Genomic DNA, 19817 nt, shown 5'->3' with positions numbered 1-19817 from the left:
AAAAAATACGTGTCCTTTATTTTTCATCAAAGAATATTAAAAAAAATAATTCGCGTCAATTAAAATTTTGAATGTAAATCCTGCATGGAATCACCCATATATTTTTATATGGCTGCGGTTCACATGATTTTATACGGGGGAGCAGAACCACGACATGCTCCTCGTCTAATTTAATTACTGTGATTCTCACCCACACTATGGTAACTTAAACAGACTACACATGCAAAAATCACTCAATATAGATAAACAAATTAGGAGAAAAGAGAAATCATTACTAGGTCCTATCCCGGTCTTGCTTAGAAGTCCAAAAATTCTCTGTGCCATTTCTTCCTTTTTTGTCACTTAATGCCCAGAAAAATTTATTAAATTTTTTCCTTGGTATTTTGATTCACTAATTGCTTTGCCCTAGGTGGCTTGGCAGTTTAGTTTTAGGGTTTTAAGATTGAACACTTAAGTTTCTATTCTAACTGATTTGAAAACCGCGTGTCTTATTTTTAGGTTAAATTTGTTTATTGATTTGGTTCGTTGAAATCACAAGACTGATTTTAGGGGAGAAGCTTTTTAGCATAAAACCTCTAGTTTATTGAAACACGCCAAAGGAAATGCACATTGTAGATCTATTGAATATGATTTTTGATCGGAAATGAACCGGACGCGCTGATATCTCACACACATGCACCTCTCAATGCGTCTGTTTCTATTTTGATTAGATTTTCTCATTGCTCGATGAGCGTAAGAAAGATTTTGCCGACGAGGCCGTGTTTTGCGACTAGGCAGATAAACTTCGTTGAAGTCGAGAACGGACGCGAGGGAGCTCCGACGGTTTGGTCGTAGATACGACACGTGTTTAAACGAGACGAATAAGATGAAAGACGATAGCGACTGACTAGAACCTGGGCAGTTCCCCCACACACACACTTACTCTTCAAATCCCGTCCTTAAACTTTCAGGCAGTATGTTGAAAATTTATAATTGCACGTATGAAGCAAGTCAACTGATTTGTACTTTGAAAAAATATATAGTGAGTCCTACTTCGGAGTTCCTTGTTTTGTCGACTCGCCTAGCCTTAGGATGTTCAGCGAGTTATTTTTCGTTGTGTTTTAAGATTTTATTCCCACGCCGACGATCCCATTAATAATGAAGCACTAAACTTATCCACTATCGCGCGATTTGAAGGACTTTGAAATAATACAAATGTGTAAGGGAAAAAGCCATGCTAGCATAAAAAACCCTGATTTATTAAAGTGAAATACACAGAAGTACAATGAGGAATTGATAGTTAATGATTGCGATTGACGATGGTCGCGGCGATGGCGTCGCACACACACGCTGTTAAGTTCGAGTGATTTGATTTAATTAGATCGCGACGGTGATTGCATCCTGATTCCTTCTATATGAATCAGTGGGGTGTACTATAGTCATGCCGAGTAGGCGATAGGTCGCGGCGGAGCTCTGCGCGGACCGATTATTTGATTTCGATATGATTGAAATACTACACGAACGAATAGCAGTATTCTGGACGACTACTCAATGAGTACTGACTCGCGAGTTGCTTAGTCGGCTTATGGCGCGCGGGCCGAGCGATTCTTTGGTGTGCTGAACGACGGACGAAAGCGTACTACCTGACTGGAAAACGACGACTCGGTTCGGCGCCAAAGTCGGTCCCCTATTTCTCTTCGACCTTTCGGCAGATAGAGCTACACTTCATCGTTTGAAACGAGCATGATAACTTAAATTCTAAACTGTGTTGCGACGCAACATTCCGGCTACTTCACCTCTTATACATAGATTTGGGTTGTGAGCATAGACTTAATTAAACACCGAACAAAATAAATTTGAAATTGTAAAAGAATGTTTAATCTCCCCCTTTTATCCGAAAGGAATAATTTACCATTAAACCGCTAAACTCAGAAAGAAAGAAAGAATGAAAATAATAACTCTGCTGACGACTTTCGGTTCACGCTCATCGTTGGCAGAGTGGCGTGGGGTCTGAAATCCTTATGCATACACACAGAACAAAAGCGGGATTTTCGCAATAAAATAAGAGGGAAGCATTTCAAACTATAATTAATAATCATCGTATGTTCGAAATAATTGCAATTTATAAATTTTAAAAATAAAAAAATTTAAACGCATACCGTCGCAACGAAGAAAAGCAGTACTACGGAAATTTTCATCAGATCATCAATGTTACATAAACTTTGCAACAAGCAAATAACCTAAAAGCGAGAAGAGTTAAATCAGAGATAAAGCCGAGTTAAAACTGCAACATTACAAGTCAACTCAGAAATATCAACTATAATTCTTTATTCAAAATTCGTTATGTTTTACTAGATATTCGACTGTTAAAAATTAACAAGATTTTAGTTTCTAATAGCACAGAAGAATATTCATAACGATTACAATGGTTTTATAGTACATTTCTGCAGTAAAATTAAATGAAAGTTTCAGCGAAGCACTTATTACGCATGCTAGATGTTGTTGCTTATGTCAAATAATCTTTTAATAGAAGCTCTTGTAAAACGTAATTGACAAGCTTCTTCGTGAAAACATCGACGACGAAAAAAATTATTGCATCTTTTGAGAGACACAAAAGAAATTGCGTTTTCCGACAGTACGAATCATACGATGTGTGAGATTGAGAATAAAAATAATTAATGAATTTTGGGCGTCATATGTAATTAAAAAGTATGTTGAAATTGGTCTGTTTTTCGAGATACGCGTTACACATATTTAAAAAATAATTCATTCTTAACAAAATATTTCACCAATTTTGGGCGGCAGGTTATTTTAAATAGTATTTATAATTTAATTTAATTACCTCATACTGTTACACAGCGGAAAGTCTTTTGAGCTACACAAAAGAATTCGCTTAGTGTAATAGTACGAGTCATACGGTGTGTGAGACTGAGAATAAAAATAATTCATGATTTTTGGGCGCCAAATGTAATTAAAAAGTATGATAAAAATATTCTGTCTTTCGAGATACACGTTACAGATATTTAAAAAAAATAATTCATAGTAACTGAAATAATTCATAAATTTTGGGCGTCAGGCTATTATAAACTGTATGCATAATGAAATATGATTTAATTAGCTCATATTGTTACACAAAGGAAAGTCTTTTGAGTTACACAAAAGAATGAGCGTTGTGTAACAGTACGAGTGATACGATGCGTGAGATTGAGAATAAACATAATTCGTGAATTTTGGGCGCCAAATGTAATTAAAAAGTATGTTCAAAATATTATGTCTTTCGAGATACATCTTACTGATATTTAAATAATAATTCATTCTAAATAAAATTATTCACAAATTCTGGGTGCGAGGTTATATTAAACATTATGTATAATGAAATATAATTTTAACTTCATGCTGTTACACAACGGAAAGTTTTTGGAGTTACACAAAAGAATTTGCGTCTTGTAACAGTACGAGTCATGCAATGTGTGAGATTGAAAATAAAAATAATTTATGAATTTTTGGCGCTAAATGTAATTAAAAAGTAGGTCAAAAATATTCTCTCATTCGAGATACACGTTATAGATTTAAAAAAATATTTCATTCTAAACGAAATAATTTACAACTTATGAGCGCCAGGTTGTTTTAAACAGTATATATAATGAAATATAATCTCATGATCTCGTATTGTTGCACAACGGAAGTCTTTTGGTTTTCACAAAAGAATTTGCGTTGTATAACAGTAGCAGTCATACAGCGTATGAGATCGAGAATAAACATAATTCGTTAATTTTGGGCGCCAAAAGTAATTAAAAAGTGTGTTTAAAATATTATGTCTTTCAAGATACACTTTACAGATATTTAAATAATAATTCATTTTAAATAAAATCATTTACAAATTTTAGACGCCAGGTTATGTTAAACAGTATGTATATTGAAATATAATTTAATTGCTTGATGCTGTTACACAGCGGAAAGTCTTTTGAGTTACACATAAGAATGTGCATTTTGTAACAGTACGAGTCATACGATGTGTGAGATTGAGAATATAAATAATTCATGAATTTTGGGCGCCAAATGTAATTGAAAAGTATGTTAAAAATATTCTCTCTTTCAAGATACATTAAGGTGGCCCAAAAAATCTCATTGGAGAAATTGTAACGAGCATGTTGGCCAAATCGTTCTCGTAGGCAAATAAATGTATGTCTATTTTTTGATTTTCAAACAAAAATACTTTTAGAACTCGCTCTAGGCTTTAAAGTTCCCTGATTTATAGCAGAGAAGTCCTAACACCAACTACAGGTGTAACCCAGAGAGCAACTATAGATTTATTAACTTATTATTACTTTGCCATTCTATTAATTGTCAGTGACCGCAGCTTAGGATCGCAGCAAATACGTTGCACAATGAGTGGACCAAGCGAGGGTCAACTTTTTTTGCAGCCGTCCACCTGCACTTCCTGCAGCCGGTGTTCAACTTACATGTGTAATTTTGCATAAGCTTTTCTTAAACGTTACTGAATGTAAATTTAGCGTTTAATTTTTTTTTTGCGATAAATGCAATATTCACTGATAAGTGAACAAAAAAAAAACAAATGTCAAATAAATTGACTCATAATTTCCTGCCCAAACTCGAAGAAATAAAAATAGGCAACATTTTACATGTTAAACTTCATAAGACATGAAATTGGCCGGAGCGAGTTCTAAAAATATATTTTTTCGAAATAAAAAAAAGGATAAATTTATTTGCCTACGAGAACGATTTGGCCAACAAACCCGTTAAAATTTCTCAAATGTGATTTTTTTTTGATACCATAAGATACATGTTACACATTTTATTAAATATTTCATTCTGAACGAAATAGTTCGCAAATCTTGGGCGCCAGGTTATTTTAAAGGTATGTTTAATGATATATTATTTCATGATATCGTATTGTTGCACAGCGAAAGTCTTAAGTTACACCAAGGGGTTTGCGTTGTATAACAGTATGAGTCATACATTGTATGAGATTTAAAATAAACGTAATTCGTGAATTTTGGGCGCCAAATGTAATTAAAAAGTAGGTTGAAAATATTATCTTTTGCGAGATGCACGTTACACATTTAAAAAATTATTCTAAACGAAATAATTCACAAATTTTGGGCGCCAGGTTATTTTAAACAGTTTGCACGAGGTTTGTCGCAAAAGTATCGAGCCTAACTTCATATATACTCACTGATGTTATTCTTTATCGTCCGGTGAGTGACGTCCTTCAAAGTAGTTCCCATTTAATTGAACGTCACGCTCCCAGTAATGTTTCCACTTTCTGAAGCAGTCCTGGAAGTCAGTTTTCGGAATTGCCTTCAGTGCATTCGCCGCATTAGTTTCAACTGTCTCTTTGTCATCGAAGTGGTGTCCTTTGAGCGGCGTTTTTAAAGTGGGAAAGAGCCAAATGTCACGGGGAGCTATGTCGGGACCATATGGAGGCTGGCGAAGCTGTACGACTTGGTGCTTTGTAAAATATTGCTGCACAAGGTTCGATACATCTATACACTGCCTTGAAAATTTCACTCACTTTTTACTCGGCATTTCTCGTTTTTCTTGTAAGAAAAATGAATCCTCACAATACACACACGTTCACACAAGAGTACGCAAAGAAAACATAAAAGGATGTAACACGTGAACAACACACGGAAACAAAACACGTAGATAAAAAAAAGAATGCACATCGCGTGAAGGCTTGTTGCGTTCGCGCATTGTCGTGGCAAAGCAGCCGATCACCGCTTGACCAAAAATGTAGCCGTTTTCATCTTATTGCATTACGCAATCTTTTTAATACTTCAACGTAAAATTCTTTAGTGATCGGTTGTCCTCTCGGATAATATTCGTGGTGCACAACACCTTCATAATCAAAGAAAACTGTCAACATCGTCTTAGCTTTGCTCCGACTATGACGGTTTTTTTGGCCTTGGCGATTCAGAATGCTTCCACTGTGAAAACTGTCGCTTTGATTCTGATAAATAGCCGTAAGCCCATGATTGATCACTAGTAATAATTTTCTTGAGTTCATTTTCGTCATTAGAAACCATTTCAAAGTGTCCTGAGCGGTTTCAAAGCGAAGATTCTTCTGCTCGGCCGTTAGCAATTTTGGGATGAATTTCGCACACACGCGAGTCATTCCCAAATCTCGGTTAAAATTCTTCAAACAATAGTTTTGTGTATTGCAAGATCACTTTCTAGTTCGCGTATAGACAACCGACGATCTCCTTCAATCATAAATCGCACTCGCTCAACGTTTTCTGTTACGGCGCTCGCAGGTCGACCAGAGCGAGAATCACTATTAGTGGACTTGCGGCCATCTTTAAATCGCTTGTTCCATTTTTTTATTCTTGCTTCGTTCATACACTCCTTTCCAAAATGACTTATTCATCATATCAATTGTTTCCGAGCTAGGCTTTCCAATATTAAAGCATAACTTGATACAAATTCGTTGATCTACTTTTTCGGTCATTTTAAGCAACAAACAAATCCGCCGAACGCCAAAGACTCCGTACAGAAATGCACACTGTGGGAAAACTAAAGAGTCTCGAGAAAAACTGCGGCATAGAGGGAGTTCCTGAAGAGTTTTAGTTTATATTGATACCCGGTAGTGGGCGCTCGAACGTTCTGGCGCGGACATATGAAGGTAGGCTCGATACTTTTGGGACCAACCTTGTATAATTAAATATCATTTAATTAACTCATACTGTTACACAACGTAAAGTCTTTTACACAAAAGAATTTGCGTTGTGTAATAGTACGAGTCATACGATGTGTGAGTTTGAGAATAAAAATAATTCATGAGCTTTGGGCGCCAAATGCAATTAAAAAGTATGTGCAATATATTATGTCTTTCGAGATACATCTTACTGATATTTAAATAATAATTCATCGTAACTGAAATAATTCACAAATTTTGGGCGCCAGGCTATTATAAACTATGTTTAATGAAATATAATTTAATTACTTCATGCTGTTATAAAACGGAAAGTATTTTGAGTTACGCAAAAAAATTTGCGTTGTGTAACAATGCGACTAATACAATGTGTGAGATTGAGAATAAAAATAATTCATGAACTTTGGGCGCCAAATGTAATTAAAAAGTATGTTAAAAATATTCTGTCTTTCGAGATACATATTACTCATATTTAAATAATAATTCATAGTAACTGTAATAATTCACAAATTTTAGGCGCCAGGCTATTATAAACTGTATGTATAATGAAATACAATTTAATTACATAATGCAGTTACCAAACAGAAAGTATTTTGAGTTACACAAAAGAATTTACGTTTTGTAATAGTACGAGTCCTAAGGTGTATGCGATTAAAAATAAACCTAATTCATGAATTTTGGGCGCCAAATGTAATTAAAAAGTATGTTAAAAATATTCTCTCTTACGAGATACACGTTACAGATTTAAAAAAAATTCATTCTTAACGAAATAATTCGCGCCAGATCATTGTAAACAGTATGTATAATGAAATATCATTTAACTACCTCATACTGTTTCATAACGGAAAGTACTTTGAGTTACACAAAAGAATTAGCGTTATGTAATAGTACGAGTCATACGATGTGTGAGATTAAGAATAAAAATAATTCATGAACTTTGGGCGCCAAATTTAATTAAAAAGTATGTTAAAAATATTATGTCTTTCGAGATACATCTTACGGATATTTAAAAAATAATTCATTTTAAACGAATTAATTCACCAATTTTGGGCGCCAGGCTATCATAAACTGTATGTATAGTAAAATATACGAGCACACGACGGAAAGTATTTTGAGATACACAAAAGAATTAGTGTTTTGTAATAGTACGAGTCATACGGTGTATGAGATTAAAAATAAACCTAATTCGTGAATTTTGGGCGCCAAATGTAATTAAAAAGTATGTTAAAAATATTCTGTTTTTTGAGATACACGTTACAGATATTTAAAAAAAAAAATTCATAGTAACTGAAATAACTCACAAATTTTGGGCGCCAGGCTATTATAAACTGTATGAATAATGAAATATAATTTCATTATTTCATACTGTTACCAAACGGAAAGTATTTTAAGTTACACAAAAGAATTTACGTTTTGTAAGAGTACGAGTCATACGATTTGTGAGATTGAAAATAAAAATATTTCGTGAATTTTGGGCGCCAAATGTAATTAAAAAGTATGTACAAAATATTATGTCTTTCGAGATACATCTTACTGATATTTAAATAATAATTCAAAGTAACTGAAATAATACACAAATTTTTGGCGCCAGACTTTTATAAACTGTATGTATTTGGGTCCTTATCCCAATTTTTTTAACAAAATAAGAACTTACTTTATTCTAACCACTGGTTTTGAAGCGATCCATTCAGCAACCCATTTTTTGAAATTTTCAAAATTCTGAAGTGAGGATAGCATCAATCGGAAAATATGGTGGTCGGATACAACATCTGGAGATAGGCGGCTGGGGTAGGATTCCCCAATTCTCTCGTTCTAACTAGGCTTTGACTTCTTTTGCCACATGTGGTCGGTCGTTATCATGCTGAATGATAATCTTGTCATGTCTGTCTTTGCATTCTGGCCGTTTTTTATATCGAAGCTTGCTTCAAATGCATCAGTTATGTTATTTATCAATTGCGAGTAATCTTTTGAGAAGTTTTCAGTTATTCATAATACGCGACACCTTTGATGTCACACTAGATACACATAGTATCACACGATATCCACTTTTTTGTCGCCAGTTATGATAGGATACAAAACACTTTTCTTTTTTGGCCTTTGAAGAAGCATTTTACATATGGTCTTTCGTTTCTCTGTGTCTCGTTCGTTCAGTGCATGTGGGGCCCAGGTTCTAAAGCATTCCCATTGTATACAGACATCTAGAAACAGTTGATTGATCAACATTCACTGCCTCTGCAAATTCTTTGAGGATTTTACAAGGATTTCCGTCGATTAATTGTTCCAACTTGCATCAACTGGCAGCGACTCAAATAATTTACAAATTTTGGGCCTATTTTTTGAACTCTTATTCATAATCAAATTAATATTGTTTAACAACGTTGTTACGAATCAGGTGTTCGGGGGATGTGGTTGATTTTGAAAGTAAATGGTAAATATCAGAGTTGGCTGAAAATATCCAAAATGGAACCGCTGTTGTTTCTATGGAAAATTTGCCTTATCTGGTTATAATATATGTTTCCAGTCTGAAACCAATCAAAAATACTAATGTCGGACTCAAAAGTACGCGACCCTCAGTTTGATCCTTCGCAACTCGTTTTAAAAAAAATCGGAGAATATTTTAACCAAATACACATGATAGTCTAAAGTCTCCCGAATTGAACGATATGTATATTGTTGTTCTAAGCAATTTTTTACTATAGCGCTGATGTAAAACGTGCCGAAAAAAAAGGTTCATGAGGCATTTTTTTATGTCTCGACTTTCGAGGCTTCCCAAAACAAGCTGGACATCTAAGAAAATCTGAAAAATGCAATGACGCTCTTTAAGGTGTCCAGAATGCAATGCAGTTTTCCAAATTTCAAAATATGACATTTTTTACTAATTACAGATCGTTTTCCACAAATATATCTTTTTTCTTGGAAAGAAATTATATGAAATTGTTTTATAGCTTAAAATGTGCGGTTTTGTAACGTGATTAAAGTACACTTAAAAAGAAAATAAATTAGATAAATATTTCGCGAAATAAGCCTGTACGAATATTTCAGAAAGAAGCGGATAGCGACGTCCTTGCCAGCTATTGACCTGTGGGTGAGCCGGTATCCCCTTCCTTCTGAGGTACCTATTATTTCTTTCCAATATATGTTTGTGGAAAACGATCTATAATTAGTAAAGAATTTCAGATTTCGAAATTTGAAAAACTGCATTTCATTCTGGGCACCTTAAGGAGCGTCTTTGAATTTTTCAGATTTTTTAAGATGTCCAGCTCGTTTTGGGAAGCCTCGAAAGTATAGGCTTAAAAAAGGTCCTCCAGAACCTTGTTTTTCGGCACGTTTTAATCAGCGCTATCGTAAAAAAATGTTTAGGACAACAATATACATATCGTTCAATTAGGGAGACTTTGAGCTATCACTAATATCCTATTCTATTCTATCTAATCTGTTAAAACTATGTCATAAAATACACCAAAATACTTTGTCCACCCTTTTTAAAAACCATAGCATTACGGTAAAATGATCTCATTTACTTAAGAGATCTGCAGAAATAATAACGTCAATGAAAAATAGAAAAGGTTTTTGATTAGTTTAAAAAAAGTAATTATTGATATTGTTTATAGGAGGGGAGGTTTTTATTTGATAAAATAAATTGAAGCACTTTTTTATTTTTGCTTAATTTTGCTTACTTTAATGATCGACATTAGTAGTAGATAACAAGTGAATTTACAGGAGGTATATTTTTATATTCTCATTTGTACACCATTCTTGTCCTATTTTATGTAATTATTGTATTATTTATCATAAATTTTGTGAATCATCCACGTTGTAAAGAATTTATAAATAAAGTATTCTTTACTACAAACTTCATGGTTTTTTTTAACAGAATTTTTTAACTCATTCCGATCACCTAGAGAGGTTTTCCTCTCACCTCCCCTCATTCCGGTCCTTATGCTTTTGTCAGTTAGGAAAGTCTTGACAATTGAAGATCAAAGTCGTTGATTTGAATTTTAAATAGAAAGTTCGGTTAAAAAACGCCAGATTCTCGCTTTTTGACACAATTAATTGTAGTTATTGTACACTTTAAGCTTAATGTTTACTGGTTGTGGAAAATTTCTTAATTCTTAAAATCCCTTAAGGTTTTTTATTCATTATCGAAACTACTATCATTGTGGCTTTACCCTACTGAAAAAACTAGCGTCTGATCTAAATAGGAAATTTGTTCAAAGTTTCAACACCAATTATGACAATTTGCGAAAGATTTATTAATGGCTTTTTAAAATCTTCCTATTATGATTCAGTCTTGAATACCGTCAACAGTTTCGCCATCGTTTCCGACGCCGGATTCAGCGCGGGTTCCGGCAGCGGTTCCGACGCCAGATCCTATTATGATACGACGCCGGTTTTTTTTGTGTACGGTAGAAGTAAAAACTTCTTGTTGTTATTTTTACGAACCCTGATAAATTTCCAAGAATATTATTGATATCGCCTTCACTATCAACTGAATCAATTGAAAACTTCCTTTGATAACTTTCATTATTGATGTTGTTTGCTTATCGATACTAAATTTGTTCTTTGACTTGTGTATTCTGTGTTTACAGGGCGCGATTGATCTGATACAACGGATCGGATCGCTTTCTGTTGGCAAAGCATAAAGAACTCTCATACTTCTTAAAAATAATATTTAGCTTCTAAGATCTGACTATTAAGTGGCAACTGTCATGCACACAAGGTATGGAGAAATGCAAATTTGAATATATCAAAAGTACAAGGAATCGTTCCTCCGTCATTTTTGAAATGTAATTATGGATATCTACTACACATTGCATTACATTTTACTCACTAAAAATATTTACTTTGACTATAAAACGTGATCTTTGACACATGTATTTTTGTTAAAAAGATCGCTATACGTTTCGATAAATATTTCTGTGATTCAATGATTAAATAGTATTCTTAATAGATGCCACAGAAAAACTTGCCATCATAAAGCTGGCCTCTGGTAGCAATGGTACGAACTGCGAAAATTGTTACCTCAACTTTTTCTACTAGTTACTTAATTTTCCCTAGGAATCGGCAACTTCGTTTCGTTTATGTGAAATTTAAGCTTTAATTTTTTTGACAAAAAGCGGTACCGTTTATGACGAGAGTCGATAAGTTTTTGGTAACAGATAGTATTAATGTATCCAACGTCACAAACGAGCAAATCGAACAAAAACAGATTGCCTGCCAAGAGGAGAAACGTAAATCAAAATTTAAAGCACAATTAATGCGTCCAGCAAAACTGTTATCAAAGTTATCAAAAGTCACAGGTAAATTATCATAAATTCTCATATTTAATCTTTGGTAATTTACGGGAATTTATGTTAATTTACCAGGAACTTTTGATGCTGCTGAACGCATACGCACTCAAATTATTTTTCTTCCCTTGAGCAAAAAAGTGTTAACGTGGGCATCTTCGAAGCGCTCTACAGGTCTCAAAAGTCAACTTTCAGGCGAGTCATTGTGAAAAATATCTTTGTTATTTTCTGTATAATATCTTATTTTGCAAACACAAATTTACCTATTATGAACAAAGTCAGTATGAAATGCATATCGTGAAGTTGTGTGAAATGTACTGTCAAAACTTGAAAATAAAGTAACGTGTCTGCTTTGAACTTGTGGTTTTTTTAACTCCTTCTTGTATATTCTTTTATGCATGCATTCATATTATCTTTCTCTGTACCTTGTGTTGCATTTCTTTTTATAAAAAAAATTTAATTGATATTTTTATTTCTGTTCACTTATATTATGTAAATACGAAAAGCCTTTCTTACTTTTAGTTATGTCTTCCTTCTTGAATAAAATTTATGATCTGCAGCTCAGCATCTCTCTAGAAAGCTCTTGTCAAATATAACGAGGCCACGAGATGAGTATGGATTTCACCACCACACTGAATTTGTGCATCACAACTACGTCCAAATGAAAGAATTCCTGCATGATTTGAACGAAAATTATCCAAAACTTACGAGACTTTACAGTATAGGTCAATCGGTTCAAGGCCGAGAACTATACGTCATGGAAGTAACGAAAAATCCTGGTAAACATAATCCCAGCAAACCCGAGATGAAGTACATCGGAAACATGCATGGAAACGAAGTAGTTGGAAGAGAAATTCTTTTACTGTTGTTAAAGTATCTGTGCGAGAATTATAAGAATGATGAAAGAGTTACTCGGATACTGGATACCGTTAGACTGCATGTGATGCCCAGCATGAATCCAGACGGATATGAAATTTCCCGAGTTGGTGATATTGACGGGGTAGTAGGCAGAACAAATGCGCACCACGTTGACCTTAATCGGAATTTTCCCGATCAGTATCGAAGCACAAAAGTACGCAAAATCAATTTCTGTCATTTTACATATAGTCCGGCGGGTAAGATAACCAAATATGCATTTCGTGAGGAATTTTTTCATGTATTTGGAATTCCAAGGAATGTTTTAGGGTGGGGGGGGGAGGCAATAGAGATAATAGATTTTTACTTACGCTGAGAGAAATTTCAAGAGATTGATTCGCGGAAACGTGTGATTTTAGAGCTGCAATTTTTACGTCCTTCAAAGCCTTGGACTCTGATCTAAAAGCATAGAATTCGAGAACTGAGAGCAAAGGGGCGTAGCCTAATGCCTGAAACTTTGAGACCTATGCTTTAAAAGCAAGCGTTCCGAGATCTTAGTTGTCGCCCCAAAACGTGATAAAATCAAGAAGCAGTGCCGTGAATTAATCTCCCAAACTTCTCTTTGTGTAGGCACTTTTTTTAAAGTTATATGAACTTACATTATAATTGCTAAATAAGAGTAGTCAATATGAATCCTTATTGAATTGAAGTACATATTGATTAACTAACTCAATATCAGAAAACTGAAATAAGGTAATAATTATTAAAAAAGTTTAATAATTAACGTGAAAAAACTAATCAAATTTTGCTCTTTAATATTTTTGCATATTTCGCATAATTTCAGTGGACAATGTAAATTTTTGTTATGACGTTATTACGTGATATGATTTGCACAATTCACTTGAAAAAATGGTCATTATCCGTCGGACAAAATTTGTATATTCCCTGGCGAACTTTTCGGATAGGTATTCATTTCGAAACAATCCGAACTATTCCAAATTGTGCGTCCGAGAAAGTTCCCAATCATTCTCAATCCGTGCATCATACCAAATTCAATCCGAAGAAATCCGAGGTTCATCCTGAAAGATCTTTCTATCCGGGCATCAGCACCAACTTTAATCGGTACCACCTTTCAAAGCTTTTCAGTACATGCGCGCCAATCTTAATAAATCCGAAGCTGGCATCGGGTAAACTTTTCCTTCCTACTCAATCCATGCGCCAACACTAAATTTAATTCGAACCAACCTCTTACATCTTTTCAACCCATCAATTTAATCACTCTAATCCTATTGAATCCGAAACTACCATTAAATTATTTTAAATCATAACGCGTCAAATCAGAACGAAACCGGGACTCATCCGGTACAATTTTCTATAAGACCGTCAACGCTAATTTCATTCCGTAACTAATCCAAACCCACTAATCAAAACTATTTAATCCGTGCACCCAATCCGAATGAATTCGACACTAAATAAACCAACAAAAACTTTGAATTCCTTTCAATCATAACATGCCCAATCCGAATTAATTTGAGACTCATTCGTAAATACACTGAAATCCGTCAGAAGCCCTACACTAATGCTAAATTAAATTTAACACCAATCCGAATCCATCTTTCAATCCTTTTCAATTCGTGCATGCAATCAGATTGAATCCAAGGCTCGTCCGGAAAGATTTTGCAATCCTTTCCAATTCGCGCGCCAAATCCCAATGAATATTGGGCTTATCTGAAAAGATGTTTCAATCTTTCTCCATCCGAATCTACGTTTACATCCTTGGTAATCCGAGCGCCCACTTTGAATGAATCCAATATTAAACTGAAGAAAAACTTTGTACCCATCTTGATCGAAAGTTACTATAAATGACAAAAAATTGCTTGCAATTTTCGAAATGTATTTCATAAATGACAATGACCGAACATTTGTGGTAATTTATGTTAAATTGACTACGATAAGTCCAACTGTATCTGGACTAATCGGAGGTCAGCAGAGAAGCTGAAGAAAGTTAACGTTTTTTTTTTATTCTCGTTAACCTTTTTAACCCTCTCCACCGACGAAGAATTACATAGGATTTTTATCACGATGCCAACCTGTTTAGTTCGGATTTAGTCCAATAGGAATCTTTGGTTCGATATCGGATTAGCATGAAATCAAACTGATCGGTTCGGATACAGATGTCGCAATAAAGAGTATTCATACGGATAGGAATTTGTCAATCCGAAACTTTCGCCAGAGTTGTTTGAATTGTAAGAAATAACTGAAAATACTATTTTAAACCCGAATTGCTCTCACCCAAGAATTGCCACGTTTGCTGCAACCGCAGCGCTTTTCGAAAATAGATTAAGTCCTTCTCCTGTTTGATTTATTTACTTGCAATTTGAAATTTTGTGAATGTGATAATAGTTTTATTATTTAGGACAACGTGAAACCAGAACCGGAGACAGAAGCGGTAATGAAATGGATATCAGAAATTCCATTTGTCCTGTCCGCCAACCTTCATGGTGGTGCTTTAGTAGCGAACTATCCGTACGATGATTATCCCTATGGTGTTACGGGTGGCGTTAACTTAAGTCCAGACAATGAGGTTTTCAAAATTATATCTTTAGTTTACTCGAAAACTCACCCTAGGATGCACATTGGTCGTGGTTGCCCTCCATTCCCTGGAACAGCAGGAGGGGGCGTCCTCCAAGACTCATTTAAAGATGGAGTCACAAATGGCGCTGCATGGTATTCTGTGCCTGGAGGGATGCAGGATTACAACTATCTCAAGAGCAATGCCTTCGAGATAACGCTGGAGTTGGGATGTACTAAATTTCCGACTGCGGATAAATTACCCCAGTTTTGGCTGGAAAATAGAGAACCACTTTTGGCCTTCATCGAAATGGTAAGTTTGAGATCTACTGTGCATGTTTAAATAAGAATCCAAGCATTTTATTAATTTTACAGGCTAGGAAGGGTGTCCACGGATCAGTTCATTCTTCAATTGGTGGAAAAATTGCACGCGCAAGCATCTCCGTAAAAGGAATTGATCATGTCATTTACTCAGCCGAGGATGGAGACTACTGGCGAATTTTGATTCCAGGTACTTATAATATTACAGCCTCTGCTCCTGGATATGAAGCTGAGACCCGAATTGTTACTGTTCCTGCAGATTCTTCAGAACTTCCTGGTGAAGTCACACTTGACTTTACTCTAATGCGAGATGATTCCTCTCACTGGTAGGATTGTGTATACCTGCTTTTAAATCCCTTCTCTACTGTAAATTATAAGAATTTAACGTTTTAAGATATTCTGCTCACGACTTCCGTCTTATGGCGAATTTGGGAATAGGACATCTAAAAAATAATGAACTTAGTGCCGGTAAACTATAAGAATTTAATATTTTAAGGTCTTCTGCTCATGACTTCCGCCTTATGGCGAATTTGGGAATAGGATATCTAAAAAATAATGAACTGAATGCCAGAATAAAGCAATTGGAACTACGTCACGAAAACGTTGCCGAATATAGAGTGAATGATTCTGCAATAACTACTGCTATCCATTCTTTGAAATTGACTGAAAACGTAAGTAATTGAATAAATTATATCAATTATTTAATTAAAATTAAGCATCAGCTGAAGTTTTATTACTGGAATCAGGATGGCCATTTGACAGAGTAACTGGGAAATGGATGAGATTTTTTGAGACAGGGAAACAACCGGAATTTCAGAGTGAATTTATTAGTTGACGGGGAATTTGATTAGGAACGCTTGGGCGTTTGGTGTCGTATGAAGTGAGGCGCACGTTTTATATGAGTGCTTATTGCTACTTTTTTTTAAATTATACGTATTACAATCCCATCTAAGTAGAAGAGTAATAATACGCGAAAAAGTCGCAAAAAACAGCAATAGTAAAAATGTATTGGTTTCACTTAAGTGCCTCGTGTGAACGTGACGTCTTTTCACGTAATTTTCTCTTGATTAAAGTCGCCAACCCCTTGTTTTTATGTCCCGGAGTTTAATTTATTTTTTTCAGGAGTCCCATAAGACTACGTGTTATATTGACACTTTTTCGGTAGCGATATTTTCGAAAATGACGTCAAAAATAGTATGAATTTATTTTTTCCAAATGAATTTGTCTTACTTTATTTAGATAATCTCTAAGTTTTAGAGCAGTCAGTGGTTATTTTTTAAACGCCCAAGCCTCCTTCATTTTGATTTTTAATAGCACTTGATATCATATGTAATAATTTGATACTAAACGAGTTAATTTCGAAATTCTTTAAAGTTTCTTCAATTGAATTTCGAAATTTTACAGTTTCAGACATTCCTAATGTTAAGTTGTTAAATTTTGAAGGTTTTAATTTGAAATTGTTTAATTCGGAACGTCCACAATTTCAAAGTTCTCAATTTATAACTTTTTAAATTGTACAATATGTCGAGAGTCTACCTGAAATTTTTTCTAAGTCTTTGAGTGGACACCCTGGATCCTGGTGTACATGACACTATACATAAGTAAGTTATTCGGTATTAGGTTGGTTCTCCGGAAGAAAACAAATTACATATCGGACTAGTGGGTGGATTATTCGCCACTCAGCCAGCCGGAAGAGAGATTTGGCTGCGGATAGCGACTCATATTTTGATGGGCTATGATATTGGTGAGCCACCCATTAAAAAACTTTTAGCCAACGCAGTATTGCATTTTTTACCCGGCGTTGATCCAGGGTTTGAGAAAGTACCCGAAACTTGCAATCACGAACTTAATGACGAAGTGGGTCAGAATATAGTAGCGAGTGAAAACAAGACATATGAAATTGATTCAATTACAAAAGCTTTTAAAAAACTATTAAAGACTGAAAAATTAGATGCCTTGGTTATTCTCGGTGGCGGTTCTGCTGAAGTTGGGTGAGCAGAATTTCAAGTTTAAAGAAAAACATTTATTTAAGCAGACATCCTTCAATTATTTATTTCTGATTAGGTACACGGACGATAACTTAAAAGTCTACAAAACTCTTTCTAATAAGTTTAAAGATTCTGTCGCCCTGAAAATATGTGAAGAGAGGAGTAACGGACTTGCTATTGCTAGAGAATATATCAAGAATAAGTTTAATGTTCCTGTGGTAAGTTAATTTTAAAGAAATTAAAATAAATGCTTCATTCGGATTGCCAGCAATCCCCTGCAATGAGAAACTTTAAATCATAATTTTAAAGTATGCGCATAACTCTTTTAAACTATTTATTTACTTGCAGATAACGATCTCGCTTTCCTGCTGCAAATACCCTCCAGGAAATACGATTCCAATCCTTTGGCGAGAGAATCTACAACCATTGATGGAGCTTCTTCAGTCGCTAGTGACGGGAGTTCGAGCCATTGTGCAAAACAAAGCCGGAGAACCACTTCGCAATGCTAAAGTTCAAATAGGCGATGAAACCTACAAAGTTTCCAAGAACATGGCATATTTCCTCTTAACTCTCCTCCCTGGAGACTATACACTGATCTTTTCATCCGAAGGTTATGAGAAGCAGACAGTAGCTCTCCACGTAAATGATAACGAGGTCAGCAATTTGAAAGTAATTTTAAAACAATCAGCATTATCAACATCCACAAAGTCAAGCGCAGATATTCCGAGCGAAACTGCAGTAATTCTCAAAAGCCTTAACGCTCAATATCCCCGAATTACAGAATATAAGAGTATCGGAAGAACCTCAGCGGGAAATCAAATGAATAGTTTCAGAATCTCTGTATCGAAGCAGGATAAAATCACGAAACCCTCCATAGCTTTCTTCTCAGGAATCGGTCCCGGAGATCCGCTCACTTCCAAAGTTCTTACTTATTTAGCGACTTATATTCTCGAAAATCGTGAGAAAAGTAAACGAATGACGAATTTTCTGCAGAAAGTGGATCTCTACTTCCTTCCCGAGGTTTATTATATTGCTGAGAAAAAACCTAGCTGCTCAGGAGTTTCTGAAAACGATTTAAGATTTGCAGACCCACTTAATAAAGATGCTCAAATGATTATAGACTGGCTAGGGGAGGTCAATCCAATTTTGTCGGTGAATCTGAAAACTGGAGATCGGAAAATCAATATCCCATCTAGTAATGAATCTGAGGAGATTTTGAAGGATTTGGCATCCGATTACAACAAGCACAATCCTGCAATGAATTCAAAATGCACAGAGAAAGGTGAGATAATTTAACGTATTAATTATATATATATATAATTAAAAATTTGTCATAAGGACAACCGCAGGATTTCGCCGGGAGCGGGTGCTAATCTGAATAATTGCACCCGCTTCCAGCGAAATTGCGGTAAAATTTCAGCCATAACTACGTCTCACAACCGTGAGATAGGCGGTTACAGTCTGTAAAGAAATCAATGCGACGAATCAGCAAAAGCCTCGTACGCCCTAAGAACACGGAGTGATCCAAGGACAACCGCCTTCTGCATTTTTCCCGCAAGTGTTCTAGCATATTGTTGACACGCAGGGATTCTTTTTAGGCTATTAGCAAGTGAAAGCTTGGCACCTCCAAGAGCGCCAATGATAAGGACGATCAGTTTAACAGAATATTCCGGGTACAATCGTTGCAACTCCCTTATAAGGTCTCGATACCTCTCTTTCTTTTTATTCTCCTTGGCTATGATGTTTTTGTCAGCTGGTGCCGAAAATTCGATAACGAACATGGTTCGCTTCTCCAAGTCAAGAAGAACCATGTGAGGCCTCGAGTGAGCAACAGAAACAATTGTCGGGAATATAAAGTTCCAGTATATGCGGCACTTCCCATTCTCGACAATTGACTCAATTTCCCTAGGAGCATTTAGAGGAAGCGATATTAAGGTGAATGCCGCAGGAGTGACAGAGATGGTAATAAAGTACTCTTAGTGCCGCATTGTGCCTTTAAATTTAGGTCGTTCCCGCGTGTGTTGGACAACTAGATATTATGTGAGCTAAATGCTCGGGGTGTGTATGGCACGCCCTGCAGCTATCATCGGGAATGTCTTGGCTCAAAATGTGGCGACGATATGTTAAGGTGGAAATGAC

General features: G+C 35.3%; 1 protein-coding gene across 3 annotated transcripts in view; it reads left to right on the top strand.

Moving 5' to 3' along the window:
- LOC117173240 (carboxypeptidase D-like) overlaps positions 1-19817 on the top strand; it is a 43086-nt gene that overhangs the window by 19265 nt on the left and 4004 nt on the right. For 2 of the 3 annotated variants that reach the window (XM_033361702.1, XM_033361701.1), the window contains exons 8-14: positions 12504-13015; positions 15215-15682; positions 15745-16016; positions 16187-16361; positions 17311-17681; positions 17755-17896; positions 18027-18960. In XM_033361702.1, coding sequence (XP_033217593.1) covers positions 12504-13015; positions 15215-15682; positions 15745-16016; positions 16187-16361; positions 17311-17681; positions 17755-17896; positions 18027-18960 — 2874 coding nt within the window. The remainder of the gene's footprint in view (positions 1-12503; positions 13016-15214; positions 15683-15744; positions 16017-16186; positions 16362-17310; positions 17682-17754; positions 17897-18026; positions 18961-19817) is intronic. The other variant, XM_033361703.1, reaches the window with a different exon arrangement.

This window comes from Belonocnema kinseyi, chromosome 5 (genome assembly GCF_010883055.1).
Source record: "Belonocnema kinseyi isolate 2016_QV_RU_SX_M_011 chromosome 5, B_treatae_v1, whole genome shotgun sequence".
NCBI classification, from domain to species: Eukaryota; Metazoa; Arthropoda; class Insecta; order Hymenoptera; family Cynipidae; genus Belonocnema; species Belonocnema kinseyi.
This window is presented reverse-complemented; position numbering and strand designations above follow the sequence as displayed.